The sequence below is a fragment of the Phycodurus eques genome, chromosome 12 (genome assembly GCF_024500275.1).
Source record: "Phycodurus eques isolate BA_2022a chromosome 12, UOR_Pequ_1.1, whole genome shotgun sequence".
In the NCBI taxonomy this organism is placed as follows: Eukaryota; Metazoa; Chordata; class Actinopteri; order Syngnathiformes; family Syngnathidae; genus Phycodurus; species Phycodurus eques.
Window position 1 is genome coordinate 6,083,267 of NC_084536.1, and position 14,234 is coordinate 6,097,500.

At 40.4% G+C, this 14,234-nt stretch overlaps 1 protein-coding gene across 7 annotated transcripts in view; it reads right to left on the reverse strand.

Moving 5' to 3' along the window:
- Window positions 1-14,234, reverse strand: part of ankrd44 (ankyrin repeat domain 44) — a 49,139-nt gene that overhangs the window by 26,929 nt on the left and 7,976 nt on the right. For all 7 annotated transcript variants that reach the window (XM_061691196.1, XM_061691197.1, XM_061691198.1 and 4 more), the window contains exons 2-6: window positions 13,289-13,372; window positions 11,050-11,128; window positions 10,901-10,971; window positions 2,238-2,438; window positions 1,958-2,045 (exon numbers count right to left, since the gene is read on the reverse strand). In XM_061691196.1, coding sequence (XP_061547180.1) covers window positions 1,958-2,045; window positions 2,238-2,438; window positions 10,901-10,971; window positions 11,050-11,128; window positions 13,289-13,372 — 523 coding nt within the window. The remainder of the gene's footprint in view (window positions 1-1,957; window positions 2,046-2,237; window positions 2,439-10,900; window positions 10,972-11,049; window positions 11,129-13,288; window positions 13,373-14,234) is intronic.

Here is a 14,234-nt window from a genome sequence, read left to right on the forward strand (position 1 = left end):
GGAGCTTCCCTGAATTGCTCAGTTGTTCACAAGCAAAGATGGGGCGAGGTTCACCTCTTTGTGAACAAGTGTATGAGAAAGTAGTCAAACAGTTTAAGGACAACGTTCCTCAACGTACAATTGCAAGGAATTTAGGGATTTCATCATCTACGGTCCATAATATAATCAAAAGGTTCAGGGAATCTGGAGAAATCACTGCATGTAAGCGGCAAGGCCAAAAACCAACATTAAATGGCCGTGACCTTCGATCCCTCAGGCTGTATCAAAAACCGACATCAATGCGTAAAGGATATCACCACGTGGGCTCAGGAACACTTCAGAAAACCAATGTCAGTAAATACAGTTTGGTGCTTCATCCGTCAGTGCAACTCAAAACTCTACAATGCAAAGCAAAAGCCATTTATCAACAACACCCAGAAATGCCGACGGCTTCTCTGGGCCCGAGCTCATCTAAGATGGACTGATGAAAAGTGGAAAAGGAGAGTCCACATTTCTAATTGTTTTTGGAAATTGTGGACGTTGTGTCCTCCGGGCCAAAGAGGAAACGAACCAGAAGGCATCATTAATGCTGAACGGTACATAGAGGTTTTGGAGAAACATATGCTGCCATCCAAGCAACGTCTTTTTCATGGACGCCCCTGCTTATTTCAGCAAAACAATGCCAAACCACATTCTGCACGTGTTATAACAGCGTGGCTTCGTAATAAAAGAGTGCGGGTACTAGACTGGCCTGCCTGCAGTCCAGACCTGTCTCCCATTGAAAATGTGTGGCGCATTATGAAGCGTAAAATACGACAACGGAGACCCCGGACTGTTGAACAGCTGAAGCTATACATCAAGCAAGAATGGGAAAGAATTCCTCCTACAAAGCTTCAACAATTAGGTGTCCTCAGTTCCCAAACGTTTATTGAATGTTGTTAAAAGAAAAGGTGATGTACCACAGTGGGAAACATGACCCTGTCCCAGCTTTTTTGGAACGTGTTGCAGCCATAAAATTCTCAGTTAATGATTATTTGCTAAAAACAATAATCATAAAAGTTAATCAGTTTGAACATTAAATATCTTGTCTTTGTAGTGTATGCAATTAAATATAGGTGGAACATGATTTGCAAATCATTGTATTCTGTTTTCATTTATGTTTAATACAATGTCCCAACTTCATTGGAATTGGGGTTGTATTTTGATAATTGATTAATCGTTTAGAGAAATAATTTGACTTACAATTCTCCAAATCCTTGGAATATCAGATCTCAACAGTACAACTGGACTACAGAAATCAGAGAATATATCTCTGATTCTTATCTTTGTGTTTAATCAAATTTGCAAATTGCTTTTAAAAGAATGATCTACATTTTTGCCTATTTTCTGACATGTGACAGACCAAACCCCTAACTGAATTGAAATCATCAATTTAAGTCTGTGCATTTTCTGCACTGTCAATTTGAAATAATTTTCACATAAAAGGATGGATGTTTTTTTCAATTAGATTTATTGATTAATTGAAAAAAATAATCGACAGATTCATCATTTATTAAAATAATCAGTAGTTGCAGCCCTAATACAAACATTTCTGCCTTCCTCTCTGTAAGGTGCGCGCACTCACAGCTGACAAAGAGGCGCTCTAAAGTGGCCACGCTGGAGTACTGTCTGAATGGAAGCTGAATTTTGGGGGTGTCGGCATAGCTGGCCAGCTAACGTCACGTCACAATTGTGCCAGATAACTGCTGATGCGAACGAGGGCACTCATGTTCTTGCATAGTGGGGAGGGGACGCACTTGGGCCCTGTTTCAGCCATGCCCAAAATAAAATCATTAAAATTGAAATGGTGAAAAATATTTTAATGCTCTATCTACACGATCTAGTACTACATAATTCTCAGTCTTTGCACGTTTTCAGCAATTATCTTTAAACATGTATCATTGATTTAGAAAATGTTTTGACCAGTGTGATGTCTTACCCATGAAGGCGGCCCAGTGTAGAGCTCGTCCATCCTTCTTGTCAAAAGCGTTGATGTTGGCTCCTTTGGCAAGGAGGAGGTTCACCATCTAACACAAACACACACACGCACGATTCTATCAAAGCATTTGGGAGCACACCTGCTTGCTTTTTCACAGCAATACAAAGGATGTTAGCATTACAGTGGCGATGCTAATCAACTCTATTGACGAGCACGACATCAACAGGAGTGGTGCAAATGAATGGCAAAAGAACAAAGATAGCTCAGGTGCATGTAGTACCTCTGTGTGGCCATTGAGGGCAGCGTGGTGCAATGCGGTGCGCCCGCCGCGGTCCGACACGTTCACGCTGCTCAACAGCGGGATGATGATCTCGGCGCAGCGCAGCGCGTTATTAGCCGCCGCCACATGGAGCGGCGTCTGCCAGTTCTTGTCTCGGGCGTTGACATCGGCCGAGTGACGGATCAACACTCGCACTGCCTCCTGCAGGGAAAACGCTGGCATGCTATTTTTGTTGTTTGTTGGAATGACCCTGGGATATATCAATCAGGATTTTCAAAATTGGTTGCTTTTCTACTCAGCAGCCCTATGGGGGGCACAAGCCAGTGCAAACTGTAGGCCGGTCCCATGCCTAGATAAATTCAGAGGGTTGGAAGGAAGGGCATCCGGCTTAAAACTTTGCCAAACAAATGTGACCAAGAGGTGAAAGAGAAATTCTGGAAGGAGCGAGATGAAGTAAGTCTGAGCATCCCAGACATAGAGAGTCGTGATTGGTGCTGAAGGAAATAGGGGTGATGAAGAAGTGATGGGTAAGTTCGGCATCCAGGAAAGGAACTTGGAGGGACAGATGGTGGTAGACTTTGCAAAAAGGATGGAAATGGCTGTAGTGAAGACTTTTCCAGATGAGGCAGGAACATAGGGTGACCTAAAAGAGCGGAGGTAGAAGCACGCAGGTGGATTAAATTAGGGGAGAGTGTGGCTAGACAGCATAGGATGCTGGTGTGTAAGATGACTATGGTGGTGGGAAGAAGACAAAGGCAGAGCAGAGAACCATGTGGTGGAAGCTGAGAAGGGAAGAGTGTTGTGCGGCTATTTGGGAAGAGGTGAGACAGGCTCTCGGTGGACAGGAGGAGCTTCCAGAAGACTGGACCACTACAGCCAAGGTGATCAGAGAGACAGGCAGGAGAGCACTTTGTGTATCTTCTGGCAATAAAGAAGAGAATGAGACTTGATGGTGGAACCTTCACAGTACAGGAACTCACACAAGGAAAGAGGTTAGCTAAGAAGAAGTGGGACACTGAGAGGACCGAGGAGAGGCGAAAGGAATAGATTGAGATGCGACGTAGGCCAAAGGTAGAGGTGGGCAAAGGCCAAACAAGAGGCAAATAATGACATATATGCCAGGTTGAACACCTAGAAGGAGAAAATGATCTATACAAGTTGGCCAGACAGAGGGATAGAGATGGGAAGGATGTGCAGCAGGTTAGGGTGATTAAGGATAGAGATGGAAATATGTTGACTGGTGCCAGATGAAAAGAATACTTTGAGGAGTAGCTGAATGAGGAAAATGAGAGAGAAGAAAGAGTAGAAGAGGCAAGTGTGGTGGACCAGGAAGTGGCAATGATTAGTATGGGGGAAGTTAGAAAGGCATTAAAGAGGATGAAAAATGGAAAGGCAGTTGGTCCTGATGACATTCCAGTGGAGGTATGGAAGGATCGAGGAGAGGTGGCTGTGGAGTTTTTGACCAGCTTGTTCAATAGAATTCTAGCAGGTGAGAAGATGCCTGAGGAATGGAGGAAAGGTGTGCTGGTGCCCCTTTTTAAGAACAAGGGTGATGTGCAGAGCGGTGGGAACTATAGAGGACTAAAGTTGATGAGCCACACAAGGAAGTTATGGGAAAGAGCAGTAGAGGCTAGACTCAGGACAGGAGTATGTGCGACCAAGAGTATGGTTTCATGCCTAGAAAGTGTACCACAGATGCATTATTTGCCTTGAGGATGTTGATGGAAAAGTACAGAGAAGGTCGAAGGAGCTACATTGTGTCTTTGTAGATCTAGAGAAAGCCTATGACAGGTACCCAGAGAGGAACTGTGGTACTGCATCCGGAAGTCTGGAGTGGCAGAGAAGTATGTTACAATAATACAGGACATGTACAAGGGCAGCAGAACAGTGGTGAGGTGTGCTGTAGGTGACAGACAAATTTAAGGTGGAGGTGGGACTGCATCAGGGATCAGCCCTGAGCCCCTTCCTGTTTGCAGTGGTGATGGATAGGCTGACAGATGAGCTTTGACTGAAATCCCCGTGGACCATGATTTTTGCAGATGACATTGTGAATTGCAGTGAAAGCAGGGAGCAGGTGGAGGAACCGTTAGAAAGGCGGAGGCATGCACTGGAAAGAAGAGGAATGAAGATTAGCCGAAGTATAACAGAATATATGTGCATGAATGAGAGGGGTGGTGGGGGAAGAGTGAGGCTACAGGGAGAAGAGATAGCGAGGGTGGAGGACTTCAAATACTTGGGGTCAACAGTCCTGAGCAATGGTGAGTGTGGTCAGGAAGTGAAGAAACAGGTCCAAGCAGGTTGGAACGGGTGGAGGAAGGTGTCAGGTGTGTTATGTGACAGAAGAGTCTCTGCTCGGATGAAGGGCAAAGTTTATAAAACAGTGGTGAGGCCAGCCATGATGTACGGATTACAGACAGTGGCACTGAAGAGACAACAGGAAGCAGAGCTGGAGGTGGCGGAAATGAAGATGTTGAGGTTCACTCTCGGAGTGAACAGGTTGGATAAAATTAGAAATGAGCTCATCAGAGGGGCAGCCAAGGTTCGATGTTTTGGAGACAAAGTTAGCGAGAGCAGACTTTCAATGGTTTGGACACGTCCTGAGGAGAAATAGTGAGTATATTGGTAGAAGGATGATGAGGATGGAGCTGCCAGGCAAGAGAGTTAGAGGAAGACCAAAGAGAAGGTTGATGGATGTCGTGAGGGAAGACATGAGGGCCGTTGGTGTTATTAATAATAATAATAATAACAACAATTATTATTATTACTAATTATTTATTATTATTATATCATTACTATTATTAATTATTACAGAAATATTTAAAAGTATTACATTTGTACAACTATTGAAACATTATTATAAAATGATTACAACAGTTTACAACCTATTAAACATATGCATCTTCAATGAATCAAACATACATATTTTTGGAACGTGGGCGAAAGCTGGAGAATACTCAAACTCCATATCAGAAGGCAGATTTAAATACATAAAAATATTAATATGTATTCATACTTATTTAAAAAAAAGGGAAATTAAAACTTTCTCAAATCAAATATGATTGAAAATATTTTTTTTTTTAAACTTCATGAAAACATTTGTTTTTAATGTTTCTCCAAAATAATATCAAAAAACTACTTTTAATCAAATCTGGCTTATTGTATATACCAATAAAATATGAAATTCACAATTCATTAACATTTTTCATTCATCCATTTTCCATACTGCTTATCCTCACTAAGGTCGTGAGCGTGCTGGAGCCTATCCCTATCTCTGGGCGAGAGGCGGGGTACACCCTGAACTGGTCACCAGCCAATCGCAGAGCACATATAGACAAACAACCATTCGCACTCACATTTCCACCTTCGGGCAATTTAGAGTCTTCAATTAACCTACCATGCATGTTTTGGGGATGTGGGAGGAAACCAGAGTATCCGGAGAAAACCCACGCAGGCACGGGGAGAACATGCAAACTCCACACAAGCGAAGCCAGATTTGAACTCGGGTCCTTAGAACTGTGAGCCATACATGCTAACCAGTCGTTCACTGTGTCGCCTAGAATTTTTCAAAATGTTTTAAATCTTTAAAAACGATATTTGAAAATGTAAATTGCTTTGTCTAATTTAAGAGGCATTTCATAAGCAGTGCTGAATGCGGTACTCTAATGTGGAACAGAAGTTTGGTCTGGATCTAATCCAATCGTTCCCAAATAAAACAGTTATGTTTAAGGTCAAGTTGGAGCCACATTAAACCTCACTGTCGCAGATAAACATGACAGCCACATCAGATAACGTAACGAAAGAATGCTAAAAAAAATTTTTTTAAAGATCATTGCATGCTTGGTGCAGTGTCACTTCAACGAAGGTTGCTGCATTCTGCCGCTTACACAAAAGTGGGTTTGGCCTATGACTACATATTTGTTGCGTTCTACCCTGCTCCCTAGTCTCACACATTTGAACAAAGATGGAGACTTGGAAACCTGCAGATTTGATCATGATCACTAGGGGACACATTTTGTGGTTGAAATTTAAACTCGGATCCCATCAAGTATAAGGAGTTAATCGTTTCTATTCACTGCATCACACTGAAAGCTGTTTCTAATATTTTGGTTCTTCACTTTTATTGCAAGATGTTTTGGTAAAGCCGGAAAAACAATGCTGTATTTCCACCTTTTATCTCATGTGCAAGCTCATTCAACGTGGGGGATACGTTTCCAGACGCATCTCCCAATCTGCGATAAAGACAGAACTTTTTTTTTCCTCTTAGTTTTACCCCTCCCACACACTTTAAACACATTTGAACTAATTAAATCACACTTGTTTAACACATTGCTAACGTATTTAAACAAGTGAAAAATGCAAGCATAAAATATATACAAAATAGTGTTGTTGAGTGAGATACAACCCCAATTCCAATGAAGTGTTGTGTTAAACATAAATAGTCTGTGCTAGCTGATTTGCAGCAAATAATCAATTGCTCACTTTAGTCAGGCGAGTTTCCTAAAGCTCTTAAAGTAGCTTCCATTAAGCCTCTTCTAAAAAAAAAATTAGAACACTGGACGCCCCCATGTTAGGAAGTTATAGATTCATCTCAAATCTCCCTTTCATAGCCAAGATTGTTGAGAAAGTTATTTTTAATCAATGACCGATGGGGTCCCTCAAGGGTCAGTTCTTGGACCCTTCCTGTTCATCTTGAATATGCTACCCTTGGATATAATTCTTCAGAACTTGAATTTTGACTATCATAGCTATGCAGATGACACACAGTTATATCTAGCAGTGTGTCCAGATGACTACAGTTCAATTGAGGTGTTCTGTCACTGTCTAAAACAGATACATAACTGGATGAGCTAAAATTATCTTCAATTAAACCACAACAAAACTGAGATAACTGTTTTTGGCAATAAAGAAAAGAGGATTGCTGTTAGTAAATACCTGGAGTCACTCTCTTTAAAAACCAAAGAGCAAGTCCGAAACCTTGGTGTGCTGATAGATTCCGACCTTACTTTCAACAGTCATATCAAATCAATTACTAAAGCTGCCTTAAACCATCTGAAGAACATATCCAGAGTGAAGGCTTGTATGTGCCAAGCAGACCAGGAGAAGCTCATCCATACTTTTATCTCAAGTTGACTTGACTATTGTAATGGTCTTCTGACTGGACTCCCCAAAAAGAGCATGAAATAGCTGAAGCTCATTCAGAATGCTGCAGCTCGGGTTCTGACCAGAACAAAGAGGTCAGAGCATATTAATCCAATTCTTAAGTCTTTACATTGGCTCCCAGTCAGCTTTAGATTAGATTTTAAAGTTCTGCTACTGGTCTATAAAGCACTAAATGGTTTAGGTCCTGAATAAGTGAAAGAAATGCTCATGCAATATAAACCTAGTAGGGCTCAGTAGGCTCAAATAGTGGCAAGCATGCAAACATGGTGAAGCAGCATTTAGCTATTATGCTGCACACAAATGGAATAAGTTGCCAACAGAAGTGACGTCAGTGTGAATGTTTTTAAGTCCAGGTTAAAAACTCTTTTTTTTTCTCATGCTTTTTAGAGCATTTCCACTTTTAAATGATATTTCTTGCACTGTATGCTGTTTTAATTGTACTTAAATCTTTTCTCTTTGTTTTAAATGTGGCCAGCACGGTTTCTTTGTTTTTAAATGCTTTTAATCATGTAAAGCACATTGAGTTACCTTGTGTATGAAATGCGCTATATAAATAAATTTACTTTGATTCGCCTCGTGAGGAAATTGCACTTCGCGTCTTGCCCATGCATTTCAATAGGAAAGAAAATTCTGCAATTTTGACGATGAAATCGATTTTAAAAGATCATGAATATTAGGCACACTAAAGCGAAATAAAATTGAAAAGAGTCTTATCTAATCATTATTTGTTTATTTTTTTTACTCTTTATGATGCAAGTGAGGCCTCTCTGGCTTTACTGCTCTCCTGGCATTCACTATAAACTGCAGCGTGACGCAATATAGTGGGGATTATGATACTCTACGTTCCACACAAAAACTTCCACGAAAGAGCAGGGGCGCAAACGATGAACCGTAATAATATAGCGGAGGGACACTGTGTGTCCGAAACAATTAATATTTGAGCTACGAGGAATAATAGCACACTTGTCCTGAACTAGATGCATGTTTTTGTATTTGTTGGAATTCAGAATGCATTAAGAACTGGCGACACTATTACAAACTGAGGCGCTTCGCAGACAGCGCATCTACGGCAGGGCGCAAATGTCGACGTATCTTGATTTTCGTGCAAGAGCAAGGCTCGTTGTGCGTGTTTGCCAACTTTAAAAGGTTAAAACATCAATGATCTCTAGGGGGCATTCAAGGATTAGCCACTGACATATGTTTAGGTCAAATCAACATTCCAACGGACAGAAATAATGAGTGTTACCTTACTATAATTAAATTACTTTATTGCAATTTAATTACTTTAATAAATATTGTTAATGACATGCTTACTCTCACGTTCTCACTGTCTCAGCTATATGGGCAGGTGTTGTCCAGAGTCCGTTTGACACTTTTCTCCCCCACCACCCCCCATTCCCCCACGCTGCGTTGCTTGAACGCGGCATGCTCCTCGTGTACATTCTTCAGGTGATCGATCAAATTTGTGTTGAAGCATTGAGATGACGTTCCCCACGACATATGTTAGTTGTGCACAAGATTGTTGTTGTTTGTTTGAGACACTTTTTTCACCGACAAGCTTGAAAAAAAATTGATTGGCCGTCAGATAGTTACAGTACTGCGCAACAAGACATGTAACAAGGCTAAAAATAAACTAGCTTTTGGATTCATATGCGACGAAGACGCAGAGCTAAATGTCTTGTGCGGAGCTGATCGATGATATAATTGATCGGATCGGCGACTTTATGACATGACAGCCGATCAGCATAAAATGCTAATTATTGGCTGATACCGATAACGCCGATCACATCGGCGTAAAGTCTATTTAGCACCAAGCTGAGCGTTCTGGCGCAACTAGCGTGTGTCCTTGGAGATTCTGAGCTCCGCAGACGTGTGGTGAATGTCAGACGTATTTCATTTATAAATATGTGAATAGCAGGCATCAAAACCAATGAATTATTGTAGAAATCAATTAACTGAATGCATTATTCTTCTTATTATTATTGTTATCATCATCATTATATTTTTTTGGATCATTCCCCAGCTATGAGGATCACCTATGGGGACATCATCAGCCTGTGGAGGTATGCTTGGAGTTCCATATCAACGTACTTTGTGCCCTTTGACCTCCCGGACTAGAGCGAATCAACTTTGTCTTGGAAAAATGTGGTTGTCTGCGCTTGGCTATGTCAAAGACTGTCAGTGCACTGCGCCACATTTAAAGGGAATGAGAGGAGCCGCTTTGATTGGATATGATCGAAGTCGATTGTGATCACTCCAACAGAAGCGCAGAGCTCACTCTCTTAAATGCACCGGGTTGCCCTGGTCTACGAAATTACCAACGCCAGGGTAACCTGCCTCGACACAAGGTTGAACCATGCGCTGCGCCGTATTTTTCCATTCACGAAAATAGAGCCTTAAATGTCAATCAAAACTGAGCACCATTTCTGATGTAGCTCATGAGTTAAGATGGGAAGAAAAGTGTCACACTGAACGAGATGCAGATTTTTGTCTTTAAGGTCTTCAAATCCTTTGCGAAATGGCGACGCCATTACGCACCAAACATCATTTGATACTGCACATCACAGTTCATATAGTTGATGCTCGCAGTAATTAGTTTTGTCAATATACTGTCATCGAATCAGACTTTCTGTTTGGATTCATGCCCTCATCACATCTGGGCTACATCATCACCTCCACTGCACCGACTGGTTCCACTTGTTCCTTGCTAAACAGGTGTACCGCGGCCAGTGTTTGGAAAGTTCATTTTCTCCGCAAACTAGTTCGAGGTTCAGTTCACCATTCCAAAAATGAACTAGTTCAGTTCATAGTTCATAATTTTGAACTAAATTCACCATTCCAAAAAGGAACTGGCTCATAAATATTTTTTTTGTTTTTCTCTCAATATGTTGCTAGTAAGCTATTCCCCTTAAAATACTGGCATTTAATTTCCCCATTGGTGCCACCCATTCAGTCCACACAAGTAGCCAGCTGCAGGTTTCACCCTACAATCTCAAAAACATAAGGGAAAACGTGTTGCTTGAATGGTATTTTTTAAATGAGGGATTTAAATGTTTTTTTAAAAACTGGACTTTTGTCCTTAATGCGCAAACAGAAACATGCAACAGTATGACAGGAACAATGGTGAAAGGGTATTGATAACTTTGGATCCCTTGCCGCTCTGGGTAACTATATGAACAAAATATTTTATCTTATCCCATTTCTGGAGTGTCCCTGAACGCACTTTGCACATGAAACATGAATGATGGCTGCAGTAAATCGGTTGCCAAATACAGCATTTATCCTCTAACATATGAAGGCTCGTATGTAGTGTGTTGAGACAGGTTTTGTCCCTAACAAAATCTGGCAGCTCTCTTTGATGCCTGAATGAGCATGTTCTCAATTACGTTCATCAAGCAGAAATGAACTAAGTTCAGTTCACGTTCGGCCAAAAGATGAACTAGTTCATGAGCTTTTGTTTATTAAACGCGTTTAGGTACAAAACTGAGTGTGGCAGTGGTTACCTCACTGCGTGACGCCACGGCGCGATGGAGGGGGGTGAGCCACATGTTGTCCTTGGCGTTGACACGAGAACCTGCACACATGGGGGAGGATAAAGGTGAGTGGTGAAACTGCAATGGAGGCGAAGTATTAAGGGAATATGCTTTCCTACCGGAAAGGATGAGGAGTTCGGTGATTTCGGCATCGCGCAGAAAGGCCGCTGCATGGAGCGGAGTGCGCTTCTCAGCATCCTGGGGCATGGAGAGACGGCACTCAGTTTAATCAATACATAATGAAACATAATGGTTCTACTATATTACAGTTCAGAATTAAGTGTCCATGAATATGACTTCAGGAAAACCTTTGGTTATCAGGGGAAAGTAATGTTGATATATGGTCTCATCGGGCCATATTAAAAATATCAAAAAGTATCCATCCATCCAGTTTCAACACCACCTTATCCAGGTTAGGGTCGCAGGGCACTGGAGCCTATCCCAGCTGACTTCGGGCAAAAGGCGTTCTACAACCTGAACTGGTCGCCAGTCAGTCGCAGGGCACATATAGACACGGACAACCATTCGCACTCACATTCACACCGTCACTGAGCGGGAACTGAAGCCACGCCACACCAAAGCGAGTGTACCACTACACCATCAGTGACATGAAAAAATATGCTCAAACAATTGTTATTATACGAAACAAAACACTGAAATTCATTCCTCAAATGATTCATCAAATCTCCTAAATATCTGCCCCAGCTTCTTCTATATTCAAAAAATCTAAATCAATCGAAATCAAAAAATCCATAAATTATTCAACTTTATTTTTTTTTTTTAAATACATCTAACCTTGTCCTGTGTTTCATTCAAAAGAAAATGAAATCCAAATGTAACGAAGCCAACAAATCTTTAAAAAAAACATCTCCCACTGCCAGTATCTTCTACTTTTTTAATTACACAAAATTACTTCTAATTTCAGTTTAATCCCCCAAATACGTTATTTAATCAAATTTGAGTAAAATCAAAAATGAATTTAAATTTAAAACTCATTTTTTTACTTTTGAACTATTGTATTAATATTTTATAACATTGGATTCAGAACCTTCTCAACCAAATGTATTTAAACCAGAGCATGCGATTTCTGTTTTTAGTCATTTGAGGGCAATACAAAATATATATTTTTTTAAATGTGGTGCAAGGATCAAACTTTTTTTTTTTGTCCTTACCAATCACACGTGGAAGCCAACAAAATGCAGATTGCATCTAACCAGAAGTGCAGTAAGTTATATAGTAATAATAAGAAGTTACACAGTATTATACAGATAAAACAATGTATGATCACACTGTGAAAATGAAAAAAAAACAAAAAATAGAGAAAAGTTCACAGAGTTATCAACACCATAGTATTGATTGCACAACAATTAAATATATTTATACGTCGCATCTCCTCTCAATCTCATAGTAGTTGTGTATTATTGGGACAATAAAAAGGCATTCTTTCATTCGTATTCTTATTGTATATTACATTACATACATGAAGTTACATGCAGTAAATATGGTATGTTATAATAAATTATGATCTGATATTAGTATAATACTATTTAAATGTTAATTCTATTTTATATGAATAAAAAGCCATTCCATTATACAACCAGTTTGATATAAATCGCAATTATCAGACATGCAAACACAAAAAAAGTGAAAAAGACACACAAAAAAAGTGAAAAGAAAACCAACACATTTTTAGGGGGGGTCTCGGGGAACCCCCAAGCCCCCGCAGAGAATGTTTTTGTTTTATTTTAACATGAAGTAAGCAATCTGGAAGACTCTGAAGACAAAGGAAAAAATAAATCAAGCCATTTTTCTTCACGCCGAAAAACTTATTTACAGCGCTCAAGTACAAGTTGATGTACAAATTTAAGATTCAAATTAAATTTGCCTAATTTCTTTGCTTTTTGCCAAAAACAACTTTTTGTGGTCGAACACTGCATTTTTCTGCGCTAATACGTATTGCACTTTTGAGGACAAATAGATTTTTTGTAGAAAAAATTAGAGCAAAGTGGAAAAACGTCAGAAGATTTTTATATTTTTGTCCATTTGTGAGGTCACTGATGTGGGTGGACGCTCCGTTATAGTTCATTCCACAGGTTGTTTGATGGGCTTGTTCTTCAAAACCAAACTCATCCAAAATACTGTATGCATGATTGATTGCTTTGTAAACTGGGAAACAGAAAAAGGCTTCCCACAACTGGTTACCACAAAGCTAGAACCACACAAGTGTCCAAAATGAAGTGGTCTAGTCGCACCTTTGATTGATTAGTTAATTGATGGAAGGACAGTCCCAATACTGGTTACTGGTTACCCATATGGTTAGTTGTAGAGTTTCTTAGTAGCACCGTAAAATGTTCTCACCAGAGCGTTGATGTCTTCAGACTTGTATATGAGCATTCGGATCTCCTCGGCATCTCCGCTGAAGATGGCCTGGATGAGTGGAGGCTGCAGAGACGACAGACAATGGACGCATCGTGACACACGCGCATGTGATCGACACGAGAGCATGACTGTGTCTGTGGAAACACGAGCTGTGCTCGCCTGTGACCTTCCAGGATGACAAAAATGTCCTTCGCCGCTGCAACAGCTGGCTTATCAATGCGGGAATATTTGCAACGTGACACATGTTTGTCAATCAAGATTGTGTGCGTGCTTTGCGTGTTCGCAGGGCCCTTTCTCACTGAAGCCCCTATTTTTGTTCCTGGATGTCAGACGAGAAGTAAATAGAGGCCGTTAGCAATGCAATACTCTTTTCTGTCATTGGTAGCATGTTATTGACATACATACTGAAAGTCATTGGGCAAGTTACCAAATGGAACCATCATCAAGCATGATGACAGCAAATCTTGTGGGATTGCTCAGTGAGCCTCTAGAAAACTGTGAACTGTGTTTTGCTTTTTCGGTATATTTTTGTTCAACACATAACTTTCAACAATAAATATATGAATTTACATGCAGAACATTTGTCTGGTTTACAATATTTTGTCCTTTTGTTTTGTTGAACTTAAAACTGAGAGTGGCCGATTTTTGCCGATTTGAAAAAGGCTAATATCAGCCGATTAAATCAGCCAGCCGATTAACCGGTCGGACGCTACTATATATACATATATATACATATATATGCAACCCCAATTCCAATGAAGTTGAGACATTGTGTTAAACATGTTTATTTATTTAATTTAATGTACAAACTGATAAACTTGATTGTTTTTCGAAAATAATCATTAACCTACAATTTGGCTGCAACACGTTCCAAAAAAGCTGGGACAGGTGGCAAAAAAACTGAGAAAGTTGAGGAATGCTCATT